The 24,936-nt window shown below is 39.2% G+C and overlaps 1 protein-coding gene across 1 annotated transcript in view; it reads left to right on the forward strand.

Annotated features, from left to right (window-relative positions):
* REPS2 (RALBP1 associated Eps domain containing 2) overlaps positions 1 to 24,936 on the forward strand; it is a 90,932-nt gene that overhangs the window by 47,857 nt on the left and 18,139 nt on the right. The window contains exons 9-13 of the mRNA XM_058045729.1: positions 1,642 to 1,736; positions 4,890 to 4,959; positions 6,805 to 6,870; positions 11,186 to 11,228; positions 14,158 to 14,294. Coding sequence (XP_057901712.1) covers positions 1,642 to 1,736; positions 4,890 to 4,959; positions 6,805 to 6,870; positions 11,186 to 11,228; positions 14,158 to 14,294 — 411 coding nt within the window. The remainder of the gene's footprint in view (positions 1 to 1,641; positions 1,737 to 4,889; positions 4,960 to 6,804; positions 6,871 to 11,185; positions 11,229 to 14,157; positions 14,295 to 24,936) is intronic.

Genomic DNA, 24,936 nt, shown 5'->3' on the forward strand with positions numbered 1-24,936 from the left:
GTGGGAGAAATAGCATGGTAAGCTGCAGTTGTTCCCTGGGAGTTTTCTTTTTCCCTCTTTGTTCCTTTCAGCACTTAGTTCTCCCAGTTTCTTAGATTATTGTTTCTTGCTATTGCATGAGACCAAGCATTTCAAGCAAATCTACATGGAAGAGGTGAAAGGACTAATTATTTCTTGTGGGTCCTTTAAATACCCCAGCTAATAAACTAATCCTGGTTAATCTGAGGGTCTGAAAATATCTCGTGCTCATTCTTCTATCTGGTCAGGATTCATGAATCTGTCTTTTGAAAGGCTTGCATTAATGAAAAGCAGAACATCTCAACACACTGTGAAACTGTGAATAAGAGAAAAGTGTAGAGCCCTGGTTGTATTACTTCTGAAATAAAACCATTGACAAAAATGTAGGTTCCTCATACAGTTACCTAAAATATCAAAAGCAAATTTCAAGAGAAATCTTATGTATTCATGTTCTCATAATTTGATTTCTGTAAAATTTAGACTTTTTTTCAAATTTTTTTGGCTTCTTATGACTCCAAAGAAGAACACAGTTTTTCATTATGTTGCTGCATTAGTTTCAGATTGAGGCATAATTTGGTTCAATTGAAGTATTTGCATCTGATAAGAGTGCTGTTAAAGCTTCAAATAAAATGACTTGTAGCAAAAAAGCATTTAAGAATGCATTAATCTTGCTAGTTTTATGGCTTGTACCATAAATTACAAGCACAACTGGTCCAAATGCTCTCCTGGCACAGCTCCATTGACAATTTGACCCACCACCTTTTTTTGGAAACTTTTTATTAAAACTAATTTGCAAAATCTCAAAAGCTATTTGCCCTGTGTGTAACCCACTGTACTGCAAATTAAGACAGGTTTCTAAGAGCTTAATTTATTGAGATAAAATAAATGCTTGCCAAAAACTAGAAATGTGGTTGTTCTGCCTTTTAATATATTGATCTTTAAAAAAAGATGTTTTCCAGTTCATAAGAGAGATTTATCTCAGAGGAGCTAATCCCAGAGTGATACCAGCAGTAGGACCTGAGCTTGTGGGATAGAAATTAGCTTGTTGTGAATATTTCTTTGAGAAGTTAGAAGTGATTTTTTTTCCTTTTTTTTCCCCTGCTCTCAGTGTTGTTTAGTTGAAGGTGGCATATACTACAGCATCTACAGTGTTTAGTGCTTTGCTTTCTTCTGGCCTTCGATTTTAGAGTATAATGTAGATTCTACTATACTTTTCAATACTCAAGAAGTCAAAATTTCAGCTGAAGGTAATGTAAGTACCTTTAACACTGCTAAGAGAATAATATATAAACTATAAGATAGTTGATACTAGATTGGGAGAAGAAAACATTTCTTCCAAATTTCACCATTATTTCTACAACAGAAATTATACAAACTATCCTTTTCATGACACTGACTTACTTAAGATGCAAAATACAAAGATTTTCTTCATGATATTTCTCATCCATGTCTTATGGATTAGGTCTGAGATGTAGAAATGAAGAGCAAAATTATGCTAGATCAGGTTTTTAAGAAGTATGTATTAACCAAAGACTTGGTGTGTCTCTGTGTTTGGCTTTGGGTTGATTTTTTGTTCGTTTGGGTTTTTTTCACTTTTCTCTTTTATTTTTCTTTTCCCTGCAGCTTGTTTGAAGCCTGTGCGTGACTGTGCACTGTTTGACTCTTACTCTGAGCCCCTGCCAAGCAGTCAGCAGACTCGGGACTTCAGTCGGACAGAGGTGAGAGGCTGTAAGCTGGGTCCTTACCTTGCAGACTCTGAGTCTCTGAGAGGACTTTATGATCTCTAAACCTCTTATTAAGCCATCTCAAACCCCCAGCTCAGCCATTTTTTCTGTATATGGAAAGGGCTGACAGGCTTTTCAATAGGTATTCCCACGTAGCAGAGTTCACAGTAGTCACTGAGGGACTTGTGAGACGCTGGAATCTTCAGAGAATAGGCTCTGCCTGCTGGTGTCCTGCAGGGCTGCTGCAGGAGTGGCAGTGGGGCACATGGGCCATGTTCAGGTGAAGTATCTGCTCAGTCTGAATTGGTTGAAAATATGAGGCTTCAGGACAGACCTAGAATCATAAAATCATGTAGTTTGGAAAACACTTCCAAGATCTTCAATTCCAACTGTTAGCCCAGCACTGCCTTCTTACAGATGATTGTACAGAGCAATAAGGTCATCCCTGAGCATCCTTTTCTCCAGGATAAACAGCCCCAGCTCCCTCAGGCACTCCTGTGCTCTGGACCCTCCACCAGCTCCACTGCCCTTCTTTGAACACACACCAATGTCCTTTCTTGTAGTGAGGGGCCCACAGCTGTACACAGTAGGTTTGTTTGGATGGAACAGGGGCTTTGGACTAGATATCCAGAGCTCCCTTCCAAACCCAACCATTGTATGATGCAATGAAGTCTTCTGCGAGCAAAACTGAATTAAGGAAAAGAGTTTAACACTGAGGTTAAAATCCCAAACTTTTAAAGACCCTATAGAGCTGAACTAGTTGTGCCTGAATATTGCAACTCTCAATATATGTGCTGTGGGATTTAAAGGTTTAGTGTTAAGGAAGTAAATCAAGTGGCAGTGACTGCAGGAACCAGCCCTTCTGACACTCTTCCAAGTTTAAAAATAATGGTGTGTCATGGCAGCTCAGCAAGGCTGTTCTCCGGCTATTTCCTCCCAGTGCCTTGCTCTGGGGAGTCCCTGGGTCAGAACCCAGCTGCTCCCTCATCAAATCCATCTTGGTAGTGGTACCACCAAACAGAATCTCCCAAGCTTCTCTGGAGTGCAGTGTTCGCTTTGGGCAGTGCTGCAGCCAGCAGGTTGAGCACCCGGTGTATCTTGTGGAGCTGATAAAATACTTGCTGTATCCCTGGGAGGTGTGGCTCATGCTGCAGCAGCTTGCCCAAAGCACAGCAGCGACGCTGGGCTTCGAAAGCATCACTGCAGATCTGGTAGTGCAGGGTGCTGGTATGTTGGCAGCATGGGCAGGTCCTTTACCTGAATCACCTAATCCCTTGTTTGTGACCCTATTTTGGGTGGCTTGAAACCTAAAATATAAAAGAAGATACAGATATAATATAGAATTAAATTATATTTGAAATGCAAGCAAACATATGATTATGTATCTTTCATACACATAATTTAAAAGCTTCAGTTTACATTGTCCAAGATTAATGGACTTTAACATCTCCTCAAAAGTGATTTGACAATAATTTTGGCTTGATTTTTTTTGTTCAACTTACGTTTTTACATTCAGAATTAATACACTTAATGAATATCATTTGGAAGGTCAGTAATTCATCTTCCATTCATCTCCCTCAGTGGGAAGTGCAGCAATTCACTGTTGCAATTTCCTTTTTATCTTGGCTAGTGGAGGAATTATGCTTTAGATACTTGATCACTACATTAAAAATATTATATTATCAATGCAATCTGTTATGCATTACCTCCATGTCTTTTTAAATTTCCACTTATCATCCATTCAGGCTATTTAATTTCATTTCAGATGCCTGTTTTTACTGTGACTGCTGAATTACAGTACTGCAATAAAATAGAAGCAGTTCCTGAATGCATTCATAAAGAAAATAATGGCAGGACATATGTCACCTGCATGCTAGGCTCTGTTAAACTTGAATAACACACCAAGGCTGCTGATATTATGCTTGGGAGTGCCATGGGTGACTGATTTCTGTTTATCAAGGAAGTTTTGTCTTCACTGTTGTTTTTTTTCCTCAAGTTTTTTTGTCTCCCACTCTCCTTTGGTTCTTTTCTACAAGTTTTCTCACTGCCCAAATCCTAAAGTTAAAACATGCATAAAATGACTGGCTGGGGTTCCTCTGGGCTCCCTCAGAAATGCCATGCTCACAGTTCATTGAAATCTCTGAAAGTCATTCCGTCAATTAAAGTTAGGTCTGTGGTCTCATGTTCTTCATTTGAGTGTCAGGGCTAGCTATGGGTGTAAAATGTTTTGTTCATACATTTTCAGAGTCCTCAAGCCATATTTTTGCTGTGTTGCTCTCTCAGAAGTACTAGGGTATTCCATTCCTCAGAAATTTTATAAAAGAAATCTCACTTTTACTGTGGAGTTTTCCTTTCTAAACCAAGTTGAGATTTTTGTGGTCTTTTAAAAATGTCTATGAAATCTAGGTTTCTCAATTCATTTGTTTAGGCCAAATTTATTTCAGGACATTTTCAGGTCAAACCTCTTCCATACTCCCTGGGCAAAAACCAGCATCACTTAATATTTAGAGAAGTTTAGAGTTTCTGATGTTTATTTGAATATTTGGTTACAGAGGGTATTCTTGTTCTTACAGATAATAGAGGTAGGATTTGTTCCAGCAGAAGCTCCAAGAACAATAAATGCTTATAAGTTGCTGCTGAAATAACAGAAAATCAAGGAATAAGACTGGGGAGAAATTCCCTGTTCTCCTATCAAAGGCTTGAATGGGCCTCCAACAGACTTGCTAATGAAATTTGTTTTTCCATCTCTGTGACTGCAAGTTGAAAGAAAAGAGTAGTTCAAGGATCAGCCACACCAGCCAGGAGCCTTTAAAGCATAACCATCAGGCTCTGCAGTACAGCTGGAGTTCTGGTTAGAGAGACTTTTCTCATGGAGACTGGGGAAGCTTTCATCTGCCCTTACACAGGAGTTAATATGGCTCTGTTGGGAGAAGCCTCTCCTTACATGCAGTCCTTACCTCCTTTAGTTGTTCACTGCTGAAGTGCTCCTTTAACTCATTTCTGGTGTGGAACTGCTGTGCCTTGAAAAGTAGAGTTATAATGTCTCAAATGTCACCATTATTTTTGTTGATCTGTATTCTTAAATATTTGGCTGTGGAAAGGTACGAGCTGTACAGTCAGTGTAATTAACAAATCTTCTATCTTTAGAAGTCATCAGCTGAAGAGGTACCTGATAACTCTGCCCTATTACAGGATGGAAAGAAAGATGACAAACAAGGTATCCAAATAAATAACTTTTTTCCATTAGGGATTAAATGATATGTGTTTTTAGTAAACCCCTATGTTTGCTGGATGTGTTCAATTTCTAAGCTGGCTGTGTGTTGCTAAAGATTTAAAGAGACAGCTCACGGCAGATGAGATGAAGACAAATAAATGGAGGGGTTTGCTTCAAAATTCTGTCAAAGTTCTATCATACACCTTCTAAAATATGTCTAGCCCTAAGGCAATTAATGTTGTGCTTCTTACTTAAACAAATTTTAATTGTTATCAGGAATTTTTTAAGAGTAAAGATTGCACTGTGCCAAATTTTCAATTTCCTTTTTTGCAAGAAACACCAACACTGCAAAATCAGTTTTTACTCCTATTTGAAAGAAATAATCCCTGTATTTTCTTGCAAAATGAAAGTTTTAGTCAAATTGGATTGAAAAAATTCATCGATCCATTCATTTCAATAGACGTCCATCATGTGAAATTGAAGTGATCTTTCTCTCTTTTGCTTCAGTAGCTTTTATGGCTTCCAGAATTGGCACTGGATCATCACACATATTCTCTTTTCCCAATTCTTACTTGCTGTCCCTCTGTTGTAGAAACAAAACAGTTGTGAGTATTCTGCTGCCTGATTCTCAGAGCTACAGATTATGTATGAATAAAAATAAAAAATATCTTGGCCTCCCAGATGTCCACATGTTAAGGTTGCATCAGAGCTGTGAGACCAGGTAGTCCACATTCCTGATTCACCTGCCACACTCAGGTGTGACAGAGTTTGACAGATTCCCAGTGTACCCTTTTCAAAGAAAGTTTGTCAAGGGTTGGTGTGTGTTTGTAAAGCATTTTGACATGTCAGCATATTCCAAGTAATCAGTGTTTTGTTGACAAGGTTTGTTTTGTTGCAAAATGTATAATGAACCAGAGAAGGACATGAACCTTGAAGGTTATTGCTGTGAATTGTCTAGGGAAGATTTACTTCTTACTAAGGGAATATTTTTTCCCTGTTCAGATGATGAAGTTGTGCTTTGATTTTTGTAGCTGACATGTTAAATCACATGGGAACCTGTTTTGAGACATGCAGTCCTCCTTCAGGGCTGAAGATATGCTGTATTTATGACACAGATTGCTACCTTTTCAGCCAAAGAACAAATACTTTTGTTCTACCTTTTATTACTATTCTGACAAACATGAGAACAGATCACTCTCCTAACTGAGAGGTTCCCCCAGAAGTGAAAAACCAGCTGTTCAGGGCAGTAGAAGCAAATTTTCCTGCATTTTCAAAAGTATCCACGTAAATTGACTGCACTTTGGTTATAATGTAGTTGAATTTGGAAGATAATGTAAACCCAACTGGGTTACAAGACCCAAAACTTTTCCCACATGTTTTGGTAGATAAAGGCAGATCATAGAGCAAGTCAGGTTGGAAGGGACATCTGGTTCAACTTCCTTGCTAAAGCAGACTCATCCTAGAGCAGGAGAGATTTCATTCCAAGTGGTCATTTAACACTGAATGTCACAGTTCATCAAAACACACTGTGGTGCATTAAAAACTCCATTAGAAAGGATGTGAAGGGGAATGTGGAAGGGGAATAAGCACTCAACTCCACAAATTCTCAAAATTTGAGATTATTTGGGAACTTGAGCATAGGTCTTTCTTTCTGGTTTTGACTTTTGTGCTCTTGGAAATCGTTAATTGTTTGAGTACTTCAGTTTTCTGAGGCTATTTGGCTACTTTTCAAGTATTTTTGGCATTATAAGATGTCTAATACCAGTTCAGGTGTTCTTTCTCAGACCTGATACTTCTAGGTTTTACCCACACATACTTAAAGTAATTATCTTTTTTTTTTTTCTTAAGCTGTTAAAGTAAGCACTACTCTCAAAACTATACCAAAGGAATTTCAGCACTTGACTGTGAAAGCAGGTAAGGAAAAAATTGTCATGTGTTACTTGCATGAGAATTTTGATCCAGTATTTCTATATCACATGAAGCCTAAATTAGTGTAACTTGATTAATTTTTGAAAGAATTCTTTGCTCTTGTACTACTTTCCTACTGGTACTAGCTTTTATCTCATAATGACTACTATTTGTAAGATAAATATTAATTACCTTTTCAGGTTGTCAAAAGGTTTTCTTGTTTTCTTTCCCTCATTGTTAGTGTATGGGTTCTTTCTGTGTGGAAAATGTTTTCAGCTGTTTTAAAGATTCTGAAGTTCTTCTGTGCTACAAACAAGATGCAATAGCATGAATATTGTACCTCTTGGTAAAAATACATTTAAGTGTAGAATAACTATGTAATGTTTTGATAACTATTCTGAAATTGCCTGTTTCTTTGTGAAAGCTCAGCTTTCCTATTTTGTGTCAAGGAGTTACAGGACAGAGAGCCTTTGGAAACACAGACCTTGAGGCACTTAAGACACTGCCACAAGCTTTTGATTCAGGGCTTGTTTCTTTGTTGAAACCACTCCTGATTTTTCTCTCTCTAGCTCCAAAGTACACTCCTTGTTCCTGTCATTCTGGAAAATGTTGGTTTTGGAACAGCATATGTCAAAATTACTTATTTGATCCAGAAACTTCCCCTGCATTCAGTTCAGTTCATCAGACCTCCCTTGCCTTTCTCTTTGTTAATCTCTTTCTACAGTGGTAAGAATGTTTGCAAGCCCTCCCTGGTCCCAGTCAAGCTAAAATCTTGCTTTCTCTTCCTTTTGCATGAATGTTTTTTCTCATGAAGATATCCTTGATTAAGAAAATAGACCCCACATGTCTGTCACAGCAGTTTTGTCTTATAGCTCGATTTATTCATGGCTGCTCAACAGCTGCATGCCTCATTTCCCAAATCTTTTTTTCCTGGCTTCTTCCCAAACACTTGGAAGCTGCCAGATTTGCTATCTTCAGCTTCTATTCTCAAAAGATTGCTGCTTCTCCTTTACACTCACACACACTCTTGCACATCCCTCTCAGGGAAAGGAGAAGGTGGTTGCATGACTTTCCATTCTGTTCTCCTTCCCCTGGTTTTGCCCAGGAGCACAGGGGAGTTTTACTTTCAGTTCAGCAATTCTGTCTTGAGTACATGTAGGAAAAAAACTTACTGTCACCTGCACATCTCCTTCCCCTGGGTCTTTCATCTCCTGGTCAGGGAGTCTTCCCCATGCTGCTGTGCTCTCCAACAGTGTTGCTGTGTTTGTGTACCAAGGGACACAGTGGCAGAATTTCACTCCATCATCGTGGCTCCTGTCCCTGCAGGGTTCCACTCTTGCTGTGCTGCTCATTGAGGATTTGAGCCAGCACATTCTCAGGTTGCATGCTACAACTGGTGTGAAAAGTAAAAATGTTTATCTGTCCAGTCGAGTTAGATGCAGCACAGTAATTGAGTGCTTGTTTCAGAATCAGTCACCATTCTGAAAGGTCATTGTAATCATTAACCTCCAGCATGAAAACTCATTTGGGATGAAGCGGGAGAAATTCTACATGCTTCTTTGGTTATTCATTTAGGCTGTTTATGTAAACTCAGGAAAGATGATAGTCTGTGAAAGTTTTCTTCTCCATCAGAAGGTCTGGAAATTTGAAATCAGTAAGAATTCCATATGCTCAGCATTCTGAATATCTGGACAGTTTATTTAGATTCCTAAGTGCAGGATCATTGTTGACCTTAGCCTTTTAAAGGATTGAGGGCCAAATTTCCAAGCGTTTAAATAATACATTTCTCCCTAGATGACCAATAAGAGATGAGTCGTTGATGTTGACTAGTGGGGAATGCTTTGTTTTTTTCTTTAGCTTTTCACCTTTTTCAACACAATTTTTCCACCTGATCTTAAGCTTGTAAAACAAGGAGGGAGCTGTTGAGTGTAAGATGTTAGGCTACAGTTAAAAGTTACCAAATCAGCATCCTTCAAAGTGTTAAAATAAAGTTGTTTTCCAAGAGCGCTGCAGGAGCTGCTCAACGCCCAAACAAGGAACTTCACACCCTCTGTAATTACTGCAGACCAAGCTGCTCATTCCATCAGGCTCTACTACTCCAGGAATTGTGCAAACTTTTGAATAATCAATGTAAATCATTTACTCAACAGGTTTAACTCATCCATTTCATGAAAGTTAGGCTTTTGTAACCATAGCAGTAAAAATATGGAATACTCGTGAACTGGAAATAGTTTGATTAACTGGAAATAGTTCTGTATCATCTTGAATGATTTTGTCATGTATGTGTATAAACCTGTACCTCAGACAAGAGTGTGCACACACTGGATGTACCAAAATAGCTGCATGTTTCTTGGAAAACCTGCCACAATTATTTGTATGTCCTAATAATGAAGTACCTGCTTCATAGTATTTTTCGTATTATGCTACTTCTTTTGAAAGCAAAGCTAAGTCTGGGTATTCTGTAATTGTAGCCTTGAATTTCCTACTTTTTCAAAAGCTTAAAAAGAAAATCCTTGGCAATGGCATTCTATTGCCATCATTTTTTATTAGTAGTCATTTTGGAATTCTCTCTTCCTTATGTGCTTTCCTGTTTACCTCAACAGGTTGTCCTTGGAGAGTTTGAATGTCAGTTTTACCTACGGGTTTTTTATTTGGAAGGCTTTCTAGAATAGAATTACAGTCTCCAGAAGAAAAGGAAAATTTGAAGAGTCTTAAACATGGTTTAGCTTGGAAAGGATTTATACTTCCTATTTCTAAGTGGCATATTTAATAATTGTGCATGTAATTTAATAATCAGCAATTTCAGCATTGGAAAATTGGGTCATATGGCTGAAGGGAAGCAGTGTCTGAAGTTGTATTCTCTGGGAGGTTGACACAGAGAAGAGGGAGGAGGATTATCACTGCTGCATATTTTAATATTAATTCCCTCTCCCTTCTTTAGTTGCTAGGAAGAGTTTGTTGCAGAGAAATCTGGAATGACTGTGAACTAGTTTGGTGATGACAATCTACTGGAACTTGGTTTTTAAGTGGTCACTGCCAGCTGCAGTGGGTTTATTCTGTCCAAAACACCAACTAGCTCTGCATGATCCTAAAAGCAGTTTCTGTTGTGAAGGGCTGTTGTGTGGCTGTACATGTGCCATATGCTTGTCTTCTGTGAGCCTAAAGCCTCCTATGGATGGTCTGTGCAGCAGTACAGTGCAAGCCATTAAAAGCTCAGTATTTGCCAGCTGCTGCCACAGGCACCTCCTGCTCCGTGGTTTGGAGGATCCATTGTATTCTCAGGTAGTGCTCTGTAATAGCTGATGATAAATGCTCTGTAGTAGCTGGTGATAAATGTCTGACTTGAAAGTAGGCATAAATCTGAAGGGAGCTGGAAATTCTGACAATTATTTTTTTTATTTTCTCTTGAGTGTTGTACCTTGATTAGTAGACTGAGAAATATACAAGGATTCACTTTGTATGTGCACTGGGATAATAGATGCTGCTGTAATACCTTAAGGATATCTCAGTGGGATGAATTTGAAAGCAATCGTGCAGATATGTTTTCTCAAAATTATCTGATTGTAGTAAGGAGAGTAACAGAAAAGACAATGTAAAGCAAGGAACAGCCTCAAGGAATTACCTAGAGATGATAATTCAGCACTGTTGTTTTCCTATCACATAAAACCTGCATGTGGTAGGATATTTGGATTTCATCCAAATAACAGAAACCCATTTTTACATTAATGGAAATATGTTTGATCAACATTTAGACTTAAAAGCTTTCTTTCATTCATATACCTTTTGTTCCCAAGGTCAAAACAGTCTCAGCATGACATGTTAGTATTTTGTAACTGGGTGATGTACATTTATACTAATTAATTGAAGTATTTAGGAAGGACATAAACCTTTGTGCTTTTGGAAGCAGACGAAGTAATAGATTAAGAGTTTTGGACTAAGAACAAGATGTTTTCTATTACAAGTTTATGTTGTTCCTTACCTTGCTACATCCTTGCTACAGCTACCTCACAGCTACATCCATGACTACAGGTCAGAGCTACCAGACCTATTCCTCTTCCTGTATTCTGGTAACCAGATTGAAAAGGTGAAGCTCTCACTACATGTTGGCTTTTGGATTCTTAGTATATTCACACACTACAAAAACAAAGGGGAAGAAGAAGTGAGAATCAATCCCCATTGCTCATGTGAGATGAGTATACGCTCACATCCACATTTGCAATGTGAGTATACTCTCACATGTTTAATGGACACTGATTCTGAAGCTAAAGAAATTTATTTAAAGTATGATGTTTTAGCAGTTCTTTTCTCTTTTCTATTCCAGCTGCTCAAGAACCTAATGCACACAGAGCCAGACCACGATCCAGGTACTGCTTTCACTCCTGTTTCAGGAAAAGACATATGTTCCTCTGGTGTTAGATACCAGGCATCAGAACTGGTGTTGGATTTTTTTTTTTCTAAATTCGTGTTGTGCTGGAAGTACAGCTCAGATCAGACAGATTTACCAGAAGGAATCTGTAAGCTATAGACCCTACATGAATACTGCCCTAGGGCCCCATGATCCCTGGTCATAAGGTGCTGGAAGTTTTGCCTATCTGCCCAGCCCTGCTGCCTTGTCAGGGGGGTGACTGCCTCCAGGCCAGCCCCAGGGGTGTCGTGGCAGGAGAGCTGGGACCACCCCATTGCAGGGAACATCCTCAGCAGTTCCGTGCTCTTGCAACCTGCCCGGTGATTTCAGATGGAGGAAGGCGCTGCACGTTCACATGGAGGGAGGCACTGCAGAAACAGCAGTGGTAGCTCAGCTCTCGGCTGTGGGTGAGTGAATTCTTTGGTTGGCATCCATGTGCTTGGCTCCAGTTGGTTGGTGTGTGATGCAAGGACTTCAGGACTGTTGTGTGCTAGAAGTGACACCTGCTGAATTTGGGTGTTTGAAAGAAAAGGGAAACCTGTGCCAGAAAACACTGTGTATAAATGGATTACATCTTGGGTCGGTTGTCACCTACTGGTGTGTAGCCATATTGTTAATTCACATCCAACTTTTAATTTTTGGTGCTAGTTAGAGGGCTCTGCTTGGGATTTTTTTGCTTGGATAATGAAGTATAATCACAAGCTGTCTGCCTACAGTCTTGTCAAAGCCTGCTAGTAAGAGAGGATCAGCTATAAGCATGGTGATTGAGGATTGAAATCCTCTGTTCTTAGGACCTATATTCAGGAAGGCTGAACTGCCTTGTGTGCTGTTTTTCTGCTGCTAGCCAAAGCTTTTTAGTTTCTGCAGAGTTTTAAATTTTCTTGCTGTGTTAATAAATTGAAAATATGCAAAAAATGTGCACAAAACATAGAACACTGAATGCTTAAACAAGCTCAGAAAAAGTCACTTGAATGTGACTGCTCTGTCACATGTGGCTGTCTCACATCTGACTGTATGCCACTACTTCAATGCAGAAGTTGAGACTAAAGGTGCTAGAGCACATCCTTGAACTCAGACCTGCTGTGCTTGTTGGGATGAAATACCATAGAGAGATTTATTTTTTTCTTTAAAGAATGATTGGGATGTTAGGAAAAAGTGTGTATTAATGGACTTCAAAACCAGATTGGAATATATTCAGTAACTGAGAAAACAAATAAAAACAGTTAAATAAATTGTGGTGTGGAAAGTAAATTTGGTAAACTTGGTGGTGATAATGAACAAGTAGAATTGTTGACGGCTCCTTTGGTGGGTCCTAAAAGTTCTGATTCAGAGGGTGAGGATGACTCTGACAGTCCTATTGGAGAAAGAAGTAAATCAGGAAGTCTTGTCTCTAGCAGAACCAGAACAAGAAGGTGGAGTAAATCAGTGATTCAGGCTCCTTTAAGAAGAATTGTGGGACTGCTGGGAAAGCCATCTATGTGCATGTACTGTTTACTAACTGTGAATTATTGACTTGGAAACAGGATGTTGCATCTCATTGTAACAATCCAAATGATATGCATAGTATTATTAAATCTGTGATGATGACACATGACCCCAGCTGGGGAGATACATAATTTTGGTTAGAAATTTGTTTATTTATGAAGAAAAAAAAGAATAGTTCTAGAAAAAGCAAAAGAAGGACTGAGTAGGAGAAAAGTTGTGGAGCTAGATCAGAAAACTGGGGGAGCAGGAATGTCAAATCCTGATAAACCTCTCCCTAAAGAAGATCTTGAATGCGATTTGAATGAAGATGTTGGATTAAAAGGAGTAAAAGTGTTGATTTTATATGGAATTCATAATGGAGTGGAAAAACCTAGGAGTCTTGCAAAGTTGTATGAGGTAGAGCAGGGAGACCTAGAATCTCCATTAGCTTTTTATGAGTAGTTGTGTAAAGTGGCTCATAAATGGACAAACTTGGACCTGGAGAGTGAGGGTAATAGGATGTTGCTCAATATGCTCTTAATTGGACAGCTGGCACTGGATATTAGGAACCTGTTTGGCCAAAAACAGAATATCCTTTTGTCATTAGTGGGAGTTATTTCTGTTTCACCCAGATGTGCTTTTGGTCTTGCCCTGACATGCAGTATGACAGTAAGTCTAACATCTCATGTTGCCAGTGCTCGTTTTGAACAGTCTTGGTCTTGCTTGGTCTTGGTTTTTCTAAACTCATAACTACAACAGCTGAAAAAATTGAACAGTATTTGGCAAAATCAAAATTCTCAGCACATCCATCACACCACATTTGGATTAATGTGCTGTGGGAGGGCCTGGAAAGAGGTACTGACCATGTATTTGACCAGTTGTAGTCACTTTGGAGCCATTCATTTTTCTGAATTTTGTGCAATTTGGTGACTGTTTCCTATCAAAAATTTATTCCAATAGTTAAAAATTTATTCTGCTAGTGAGAATGTCACAAATTACAAAATGCAAACCTGCAAGAGATAGGTTGAATCTATACCTGTATAAACACTACCCTAGCAGTTGGGGAAAGCAACAGAAACTCCAAGGGGTGTATGTGGGGAATTTTACTTTGGTTTATTCAGAATAGTTGCTACAATTATCCTGCTGGCAAAGTTACATAAGAAGGCCTCAAGCTGTGTTACAAAAAGCCTTAAAAAATACTAGCCCTGTAAGCATGACTCATTCCTTTCTCCGCACGCTTACATCCCTCTGTTGCCAAATAAATCTGTGTTGTTATAAGAGGGAGCTCTTAGTCATTAGGGCAAGGAATTTCCACCATGAACCTGACTTCTGGTCAGTGTAATTTTAGGTACTATTCACTACAGTTGTTTAAAATTAATTTTTGAAATAAAATATTTTCTCCTTTTCCCCATGTTTTTCCTTAGGTCTTATTCTAGCACGTCAATAGAAGATGCCGTGAAAAAGGGAGAAGAGCCCCCTACTCCACCTCCAAGGCCACAAAAATCACATTCCAGAGCTTCCTCTTTGGATCTGAACAAAATATTTCAGCAAAACACACAAGGTAAAGTTGGCTTTCTTTGCTCCTTCTGAGACCATTCAGGTTAGCTGCATGCTTGGCAACTTGATGTGTTTGCAGAAATGCTTGGCACTATGTGCATATGCTGGCCTTGCTGCAGACAGTAATGCACTGCAGAACAGGAGTTCTGCTTGTGCACTTGCTTGTGTTACATCGCCACTGAGGGGAAAAATCACTGTTTCTATAATTAAGGTGATTATAATGATTTCTGGCACAGTAATGGGAAGCTTAACATATGGTAGTCTGTCATCACTGACTGTTTATAACTAGTCTGGCTGTTTAGACAACTCTCATCAGTAACTAGAGTATAATTGATTTTTATTACTATTTATTTTTTTGTAGTTCAGAAGCAGGAAGAAAACCCTTAATGTTTAAACTGGGAGAAAGAAAGCAAACATTTTTGATGTTAAAGTCTGACATATGCGTGAGAACAATCAGAAGCCACTCTGAGTTTAAAAAAAAAGGGTAATTTCTTTTGACATGAGTGCATGTTGAGGGGAGAGAAAGAAAATGTAGACTAGTAGCTGGGGTGAGCTGAAAGAAAATGACTTTTCAGCACATTACCCTGTGAGTGTTCCTCTTGCCTTGAAGTGGGAAGAGGAGCTGTTTGTTCAGGGCAGCAGTCACCCAGCGTGGCTGTGCTTCAGCAGTGTCCTTGAAGCACATCAGAGGTTTGTGTGCTGCACACCAATCATCTGACTCAAGGGTCATGCTTATGCTTCAGAAGAAAGGCAAGGTTTGAGTGTGTCAAGGAATGTTTAACTGGGCTCTCTAATGTGGTTCTTGGAGTAGAAAAGAGTTTTACCTCTTGCTATATGGGACTTTTTGTGTAAACACTAGAGGGAATTCAAGAGTCCTGCTATGTGTGCTGATCCCTGAAACTCAGTAGGAGTAAACTTTTTTTTTTTGCCTTACACAGAGCAGTAATTCTTTATTTTCTTTGTTCCTGTTGAGGAATCTGGTGCCTCTAATTTTGATTTTGTTATACATCAAAATAAAACCACAAACAGAGCCAAGTTCACATTTTCTACTGCAGCAAATCTTCTTGGAATCCAGATAACAAATCTAACTGGAAGGAAATAAACTTGGGTTTAAATTTCACTTGGAACACAAATGAAAGAAGGATTTAAATTCTTGAAGAAGAAGTCGTTCTGTGAATGAAAATAAACATCTTGTTTTTGATGTTAATTAAATAGTTAATTTTGAAAGTCACAAAGCGGTTTCTTTTGGGGACGTTAACTGTGTGCAGTTTTGAGTACCACAATATAAAAAAGACATTAAGCCATTAGAGAGTGTTCAGAGGAGGGCTGCAAGGATGATGAAGGGTCTGGAGGTGAAGCCGTATGGGGAGCAGCTGGGGTGTCTTGGTCTGTCCAGCCTGGAGAAGAGGAGACTGAGGGGAGGCCTCACTGCACTCTGCAACTTCCTTGTGAGGGGAAGTGGAGGGGCAGGCGCTGATCTTCTCTCCGTGGTGACAGTGACAGCACCCGAGGGAATGGCCTGAAGCTGTGTCAGGAGAGGGTGAGGTTGGATATCAGGAAAAGGTTCTTCATTCAGAGCATGGCTGGGCACTGGAACAGCTCCCCAGGGAAGAGGTCACAGCTCCAAGCCTGAGTTTGAGAAGCATTGGGGACAATGCTCTCAGGCACATGGTGTGACTGTTGGAGTGTCCTGTGCAGGGACAGGAGTTGGATTTGATTGTCCTGGTGGGTCTTTTCCAGCTTAGGATATTCTGTGCTGCTGTGTATATCCAGCATGACTAGAATAATCCTGTTTTAGTGCATTAGTTTTTGTCCTACTAATTCTAGTTCAGAAATAATTGTAGTTAGGGAGATTGGTGGATAATCTGCTTCCAGACCCACAAAGGAATGCTCATTAGTACTGAGTTTTGTTTTCAGTTCCACATAGGTCATGTTGATCTATAGGTATCATTTCTTTAATTGTAAAACCATCTGTGTTTGAAGAATTTGTTTTGTTTATTTCCGTTTTAAAGGTCAGAAAAAGAAAAATATTTCAAGTAAATTCAGTTAAAGACTGTGGTGAATCCCTGTTGTGGGCACTGGATTTTTTTGTTTGTTTTTTGTTCTTCATTTACTCCTGCTATATAATGCTTATAATCATCTTATGCCTTTCTCCTGGCCAGTATACACACAGAATATTTATCTGTGATGGCTGGCATGTCCAGCAATGGATTAGTCATAAAAATATGCTTTAAAATTGTTGCATTATGGGGTAACTGGACTGGGAGAAAAGACCTCCATTCATACTTCATAGCTGCACTTCTCTGGATTGCTGCAACGAGTGTTACCCAGGACAGACATAAAAAAGCATGAGAACTTATTGAAAAGCACACCTGTCTGAAATATCCAAATGAATTTCTGTTAAGAGACAGAAATCTCTCTTGTTTTCTTCTACATGTTTTTATTCATGTAGTCTTTATGTTAGCATCTGAGAAAAATCCTGTGCTGCTACATTCTCAATGTATTTCTTTAGTGGAATGTGTAATCTCTGGCATTTGGCCTGTGTTCATGTTAAGAAAATACTTGGCTAGTTCATGCATTCCTGGAAGGACAACAGCAGGTTTTAAGTAGAAACAAAAATGTCATTTTAAATGCATACATGACCTAGTTTACTTCTTCATTTCTCCCCTAACCCAGTCTCCAGTCAGATACAAGCCAAGAGCTCCCAGAGTAAGACCTGGGTATTGAGGGGGCCAAAACTGGGGCAGCTCAGAGATCCTGCAGCAGAGCCCCAGCCACCTTCTAGCCTCAACAGCAGCAGTAAGCTGGAGTCTGCCTTGGGGGGACTCCAGGGCTGGGGCAAGTCTCAGTTTGAGTGTTAAAACCTGAAAATGCATCCATGTTCTTCTGATGTTTTGTTCAGTTCTGTTTGCTACCCATGACAGCCAATAAAGAATTTACTTCTGGGCAGTGACAACAGTCTGAGTCTTGTTAGATTCATACAGTTCCCTCTGAAATACATTTTATTTCCCATTTAGTTTCATTTCTGAGTCGCATAACTACTTTTAATTAACAGTTCTGGTGAACAAAGGATACTTGTTAGGAAAAGAGAATTTGCTTTGATGAAACAACAAGCTTGTCATAAACAGTGTAGTTTTGTGTTATCTGGAAGCAGATTGAACAAAACAGCCATATAACTATTTACAAATGAATTTTTGACTGGAGGTTTTCAGCACTCATTTGCTTTGGAAACTCACCTCCTGCTGTGGCTGTCCCTGTGGTGAAGAACACGTGGAATGCCAGCACCATGTTTTACATAGGCTTCTAAGGAAACACTCACTGTAGCTTGGATTCTCTGTTTCTGGGGTGCTGGCTCTAGCCAGCAACAAGGGGCTAGTATTTTGGGGTTTTTTTCCCCTTTTAAAATGTGAGGTCTTAAGTTCCACACTTTATCAGCAAGCATTTTATTGCAAGGACAGTACTTTCTGTCACAAATGATGTTTTCCTGCAGTCAGGTCTGTAAACTGTACTTAGCATTGCTGGGCTAGTGATGGCTGCCAGACAATAAAACATCCTGTTTGTTCTAATTTGGCGCTCACAGGAAAGGAACAAGGGAATAGAATTTATTGGTGTGCATCAGCATTCCCATCAGTGACATAAGTGTCCCCACATCACTCCTGTATTCCTTCACATGGCTGTTTCCCAAGCAGTTTGAAGTGGTACTTTCAGATTCTCTCAGTACAGTTGCCTTCCTGCACCCTCTCATTTTCATTAGTGCTAAAGGAAGACTGTTCAGCATCACATTTTACCCTCTTTTTCATACCTTTGAAGAAGACTTTTCATTACTTCTTTACTTCATCAGACTTTCATTCAATTAGCCTATTCTTTCCTTGAGCTTACAGACTTGGTGGGTTTTGTTTGCCAGGTGTGAGATTTGTGAATAGTTAAATGTATATTGAGATATCTTAGCTTTTTTATATTTGCCTTAGTTGAATTCTTTGTATTTCTGAATGGTTTTAAGTCTACATGTAAAATGAAACTGTTCATAACTGTGTTGGAAAGAAGATTTTGAGAATTAAAATTATTGTTGCTGTGGTGTCATAGATGTTTTGATACAAACAAGCCCAAACAGTTACCATGATACTGTTGCCCCAGTTGTTTTCAGGAATATCTTTTCAGCTAGATTGTCTTTTTAGCTTAGTGAGCCAAATGCAAGTGACTTTCCCTTTTGTGTATGTGAAACTGAATACAAAAAAACCTACCAAAATTAACCTAGATAAGCATGATTACTGTATTATCTTCTGAATTCTTTTATCCTTAATTGTATTTGCTAGGAAATGTCTGTGCCCAGTGAGGTTAGCTATCTGAAAGATGTAGTTGCTAAAGACAAGCTATTAACAGGTGGTGCAGTTAAGTTTTTTTATTACCAAAATTACAGATTTGTTAAAAATTTTATTTGAAAGCCAAAGTGACAACGGGGAACTTAGAAAAGTAATGTTCTTTTTTAAGGCTAAATTTAATTAAGTAATTATTTTTCAGGACTCCCTCCTCTCGTTGCTCTTACATTAGCCTTGATTTAGTAAAAACCAGCTATTTTCTTGGGATTTTGTTTGTGCTGTAATACTGTACTGTCTTGCATGTTACTGTGTTGTGCTTATTAGTCAGACCATTAAACATTAAATTAGGAAGATGAAAATTTACTTTTGAAGGACTTTTATTTTAGAGAAAAGATAATGGCAAATGCCCTCACCAAATATGACATTTCACAAATTATTGTTTGCATAGTGCACAAGGACTCTAATATTGCAAGCTTAATCGAGTGAGAAGTTGTAGAGTCACGTGAGTGACTGCTTGTAAGAGTTGTGACAAATTTAAATTAAAAATGTCTTCTACATAGAGCACAGAGAACACAAAATTGAGCTGCTATTTGTATTTATCTCTATGAAATACATTTTAAAAATAAGTGCTGCAAAAATACTTTCTTGAATTAGAAAATAATTTTTTTTGGGACTCAGCCCCTGATCTGGTACTGGAGCTGTTGGTTTTTTCTAGTCCTGTTCCCTTTCAGAATATATTTGATTACTGAACTGAGCTTATTCTGAATAAAATATTAATATCTTCCTTCTGATTTGAATGGAAGAGTTTTGTGCCTGTCAGCCTTTTAGAATTTTTTAATGAAGGACTTATATGTTTACAACTGTGTAACTTCTTTGCCCAATTGGACAAGAACATAAGTAAGGTTAAATAAGATGGAGAAAATAGTGAGGGTATAAATGGATGAATAGTTATTGCATGACAGCATTCTGATGGGGTAACATATTTTTGCATTTTTATATTTTTATGTATATCTCTAAGGGCTGAGTCTGGACAGCACTGTACTGGGGTGGTTCTTACCAGCCTTTCAAGTGTAGCTGCTGTTTTTACAATTTATGTGAATGAATTGAACTTTTAAAAAATTATATTTTCCCATTTATCTAAGCTTAGCTCTTTCAGGGATTGAGGAATGATTTGCAGTCTATTTTCATCCTGTTGCAGGTTGTTAAAAATTAAATTTTAATCCAAAGACTCTTCTACAGAACATTGTGAAGGTTGAAATATTCTTGACTAGCCCTACCAGCCCCACTGACCTTTTTCATGATCCCACGGGGTTTACTTTGTTCTGTGAAAAAATGCTCATCCATCATGGAACAGCTTTATAGGTTCAACAAGATGGGATCTGCTGCGTCCCATGTGGAACAGGGTCAGGGTGCCTCCCTTGTGGGGAGGACCCTGGAGGTGTCCCCAGGAAGTGTGTGAGCCCCAGGAGGGACCCGAGGGGTGATCCCTGGCAGCCCCCTGCTCCTCCTGGCTCCCGTGTGCCTGTCCCGAGTGTCCACGTTGGAAGTGGCCACAGATGGCCAGTGCTGGAACCTCCAGCTCTGCCCCCCAGGTCTCCAGAGGGGAGAAGCTCTGGCGACCTGGATCTGTAGGAGGAAGGTGGAGGGACTGTGCCTCCCTGTGGGTGGAGAATGAAGCTAAACGTGACGTGAGAACAAAATCTTGGATAGTTTTGATTAAGGGCAAAGGCAGGAGGGAGAAACAGTCCCCAGATAGAAACACACAGAAAAGGAAAGGGTAGAGAAAACAGTAACTAGAAAATTAAATGGTTTAAGGAAAACGAGGGACAGGGAGGTAAAAATGCAGATGTGGATATATGACGTAAACCAGAAAATAGATGTTTAAAAAGAATCTGTCATACAGAATTTCTTAACACATGCTGAAATTCATGGAAGGGACATTAAAAACAGACATCATAAAAAAAATCCTCTAGTGATATTTTGCTTGTTTGATTTGGAAGTGACCCATCAGATATGCTAGCACACGATGTCCTAAATGGTCACACGTGTGAGTTCATAGTGCAAAAACATTAATTACTTACGGCCTGGATGTATCTCTTCCTAATTACTTGGAAAGTACATGGATCATTTTCCACTCACTTAAGGTACAAATAACATTCTGTATGGTTAGCACATGAAACAGACTTGTCACAAGAGTGTGTGTCTCTAACATCAGGTGTGCATCATTTGCTGTGACACAATAAACTGCCTGCTGAGCAGGTTCCCCAAACTAACTGTGAGAAGAGAGGTCATTCTGCCACTGACAATGCTTTCTACAGCATTTCTACAAACCTGGTAACAAAGTTAGTGTCAGGAGTCTAAAACAGGGTTGTTTTTTTTTTTCCACAATGATATTACCTTCCAAGAAGACATTAGCAAGAATTATTGAAACAGATCCTGGGATCAGTGGTATTTCACAACCACCTTACTATAATCCTTTATTAGATTTATATTCCTGGCTACAGCTTTGCAGTTTTTTTGGTTTGGGGTTTTTTGGTACGTTTTTTTTTTTTTTACACATACCAGTGAGAATTAATAAATCAGATCTCTTGAGAAATGGTTATTTCACAATCACTTGCTAATGCTGCTGTCAGGATTGTAAATAAATGAATTTGTGCAAAGAATGGTGTTAGTATTAGGGGATAACCAAGTACTAATTTCACTGAACAAGAATAGAAGTTCAGGAAGAAGGAGGTAAACAGAAACCAACTTAGACACAGAACTTCTCTGTGCTCTGCCTTTGGCAACCGAAGCAGGAAAAATATCTCAGAAACCTTCTCCAGAACAGTGGAAGGCTGAAATTGCTGGCTTTCCTGAGGAGCCAAAGCCTTAGGTAGTTGGGAATAGAATAGTAGTAGAAGAATAATTCATTCTGTTAGCTTATCTTTTTGAGTTGATTGCAGTATCTTACTTCCTTTGCTTGCTGATTAAATTAATTGGCTGGTGTTTCATTAAACCTGCTCTGGGAGCTCAGGACTCCGAAGCAGCATAAACTGATGGAAATCTACCATGCAGCCAGGCTCTCCTTTGATCCAGCAGTGCTGTAACATCCACTTGAAAAATGCCAAATACATCAGCCAGACTCTCTTTTGACTTGAGATGAGATCAGTCTTGATCCTAGGCGGGATCTTTGTTCAGTTTGTTCTGCAAGGTAAAAAATGGCCCTGGAAAAGCACCCTTCCCTTCTTTCAGGAGACTGCTTACATATGTGTCCAATTCAGATGGGAATGAGGGTGTACTTGTCTAAGGTGATACTCAAGCTAAGGTGATAGACATTTAAAACTAAGATGTCATCCACATGTAGGGAATTAATAATAAATATCTGACATGGAAATATTTCAGGAAATGTAGTTTTATATGCTGCTATTCTAATATGAATTTTCAAAAATAGCAGGCATCCAGAAGCTCAATGTATTATGGCAGTTTTTTCTTCAATACTGAAAACCAAGAGCTTAAGTGACTGTCGTTGGGTAAGAGAAGTACAGCATTTTGCTCTTACATTGCTCTAAAGGATCCCATGGGCCCAGACTTGTTCATCCTAGTTTGGGATTCACCTACTCTATCTGGTGAATTAAACTGCTCTATCTGGTGAATTAAAGACCTCTTTCCATAGGTTTGTGTGGGCTGTCTCAACTTCTGTTGTTCCTTCATATTCTCTTCTACATCAAATAAGTAAAGGACTTACCTGAGTGGTTGTTAGGATTGTCATTTTTCAGTGCCACAAATAATGACTAAGTGCTGACTGTTGTCTGCTAGGGAGGCTGGAGGCAGAGTGGTCAGGTAAGATGGCATGACCATTTCTCAGGGTACACAATTGCAGCCTGCTGTTTGTTTTAAAATATTAATCTACCTTCAGATTGGAAAACCTGTTTTTTAATCTGGTGTGGTGTCATGTTAGTACTGTTAGACCTTTGTGGTTTCCAGAATAGGGCAGAAGAATGGTCTTTGAAGGTTTCCACGCAGATAGTCCGTCTAAAAATGTAAACATACTGAGTAGAGAGCAATGATTTTTGAACTGAAAACTCTGTCGAAATGACTACTGCATGAAAATGCTGTCAGAATACATGTGACATGGATACTTAAATCTGTTTCACTGGTACCTGCATGGGCTTTCCGCAGTGCTGTCTGTAGGATTTGCCTTTTATGATGGGGCTTTCAGCAGTCTGGTATAGGGGTAAATGTCCCTGCCCATGACAGGGGGGTTTGATTGACTCTAAAGTCCCTTCCAGCCCAGACTGTTCCATGATTCTGTGCCTCGGCCTGGTTTGAGTGCCAGCATGTTGCTCAATGTGCAAGGCCCATCCAGCTCCCTGGGCTTCTGCACAGGGTGAGAAGATCAGGGACACGAGCTTCTCCAAGCTCTGAGGTGTGCACCTGGAAGCACATTTGTCTCTTTGTCTATTTGCTGCTCAGCCCTAGGGTACTTGCTTTTGTTTTGGAAACAGACCTTCCCCTGTATTTGTGTTTGCTCTGAGGTAAGTGGTGCTGCCACCTCTGACAGCAAGAGCTGGTCTGTGCTGGGCACTGTCCCAGGAAGGAGAGAGGAGCCCTGTTCCAGCCTATTCTGGAATAGCTGGAGAGCACAAGTCTCCTCCAGAGCACATGAACACCCACGAGTGTCTGTTCACACTGCCTTCTTTTAGGATAGTAGCACTAGAGAAGGCTGAAGCCTGGGGCTTTTTTTGTAAGTTGTTACGAGTCCTCCAAAGTCAGCTAACTTTTGCTAGTAATTGTGCTCACATAAGCATGATTTCCCTCTAACAACAGGCCAAAGATCTTCTGCAACAGCAGGAATTCTATGAATATTTCATGAGTAGCTTAAGCTAGAATTTTTAGGATTAAAAAGAGGAAACTGGGTCAAATGCACATGTTGTAAGCATCTAAGTTCTTTAATGCTAGATTCATATATGTTGCATTTTGAAAGCTAAAGAAGGAGGTTTTTTGCGGTGGCTTTTTTTGTGTGGTGGTGTGTTTTTTTTCATTGGACTATTTTATGGAACAAATTCCTTTCCCCTTTGGAATTTTGTGGGCCAAATCCCAAGAGACTTGTGGAGTTTCACAGTATGTCCAATGACTTCAGGAGATTCTTTTCCAGCATGTGGTATCTGAGCTGGGTGTTGTTTTCAAATATTGTCACAAGCCAAAGCCACTGCCAGTGCCCAGATAAATGAAGTAACAACCTAAAGTTCAGATTAAAGGAAAGGAATGTTTCTTCCTTTCTAAAGATCAGTTGCATGGGAGAGATGGAATATGTAGTTACTACATCATGCTGTTACTGCAATGGTCTTATAAACAGAAGTAATCAAATGCAAGAGAAAGATCCTGATGACTGTTATTTCAAATCTCTCTTACACCTGTAGGTGTGTTAGTGGTTCCCTGGCATAACTTCAGTTCTGTTTTAGTTGTTTTAACTCTTTGGTATTGTGTGCCATATTAGGCTTCATTTTATAAGATACAGGAGATGATGAAGGAGAAAATGGAAAATCCCACCAGTGTATTATAAGTCTCTGGAGCTGTAAATAATCAATATGGTTGTTCTCAATGTTTTCACACATGGTTTTACTCTCATGTCACAATTATCTGTAATGGTTAGTATCTTTTTTCTTATTATTTTCAGCCATGTAGGCATTTTTAGATTTGGTGTATAAAATATGTAAATGGCTAAGCTATAAGACTGCTCTTAATGGTCTTTGTGGTCTTTTTAAAATATGTATGGAAACAGAAAGTGTATAAATGTAATTGATTGCTTAGCATTATTGTGGTAAAGAGCATTTCTAAGCTGAATACTGTTGGAGGTTTTTTGTTACACAAAATGCACCAGTGCAAGATGGATTGTCTGGTGTCTTTGCCAGAGCAAGTGCTGAGCATTCAGTGCAACAGGAGCTTGGGGAGGGTAACCCTGTTAGTGCTGGTTGATGTCTCTGTGCCAGCCTAGTCCTCTCTCTGCCCCCTCACAGTTGCCTTTGGGAAGCTGTCATCTATCCTCTAGTTTTGTCCCAAATGGGTTTTAGGTATTTTAAGGAAACTAAAAATTACAGCATTGCACCTACATGATTATTACCCTCCCTTTTGCTGGCTCAAACTCAAAGCTGACATTATGTTGTCTTATAGAGGCTTGATAAAACTGTTAGGATTTGCCTTCCTCCCTTTGAAATACCTCGATGGAGTGCTAGCATGCAAATGCTAAATATAAAAGCAAAGAAATTGATTTCTTTTTGGTTAATTTAGGCTTTTGTGCTATTAATTCCATGGCAGATGTTTTCATTTTAAGGCTGTACTCTGTCAGGGAGT

Source organism: Melospiza georgiana, chromosome 2 (assembly GCF_028018845.1).
Source record: "Melospiza georgiana isolate bMelGeo1 chromosome 2, bMelGeo1.pri, whole genome shotgun sequence".
Classification (NCBI taxonomy): domain Eukaryota; kingdom Metazoa; phylum Chordata; class Aves; order Passeriformes; family Passerellidae; genus Melospiza; species Melospiza georgiana.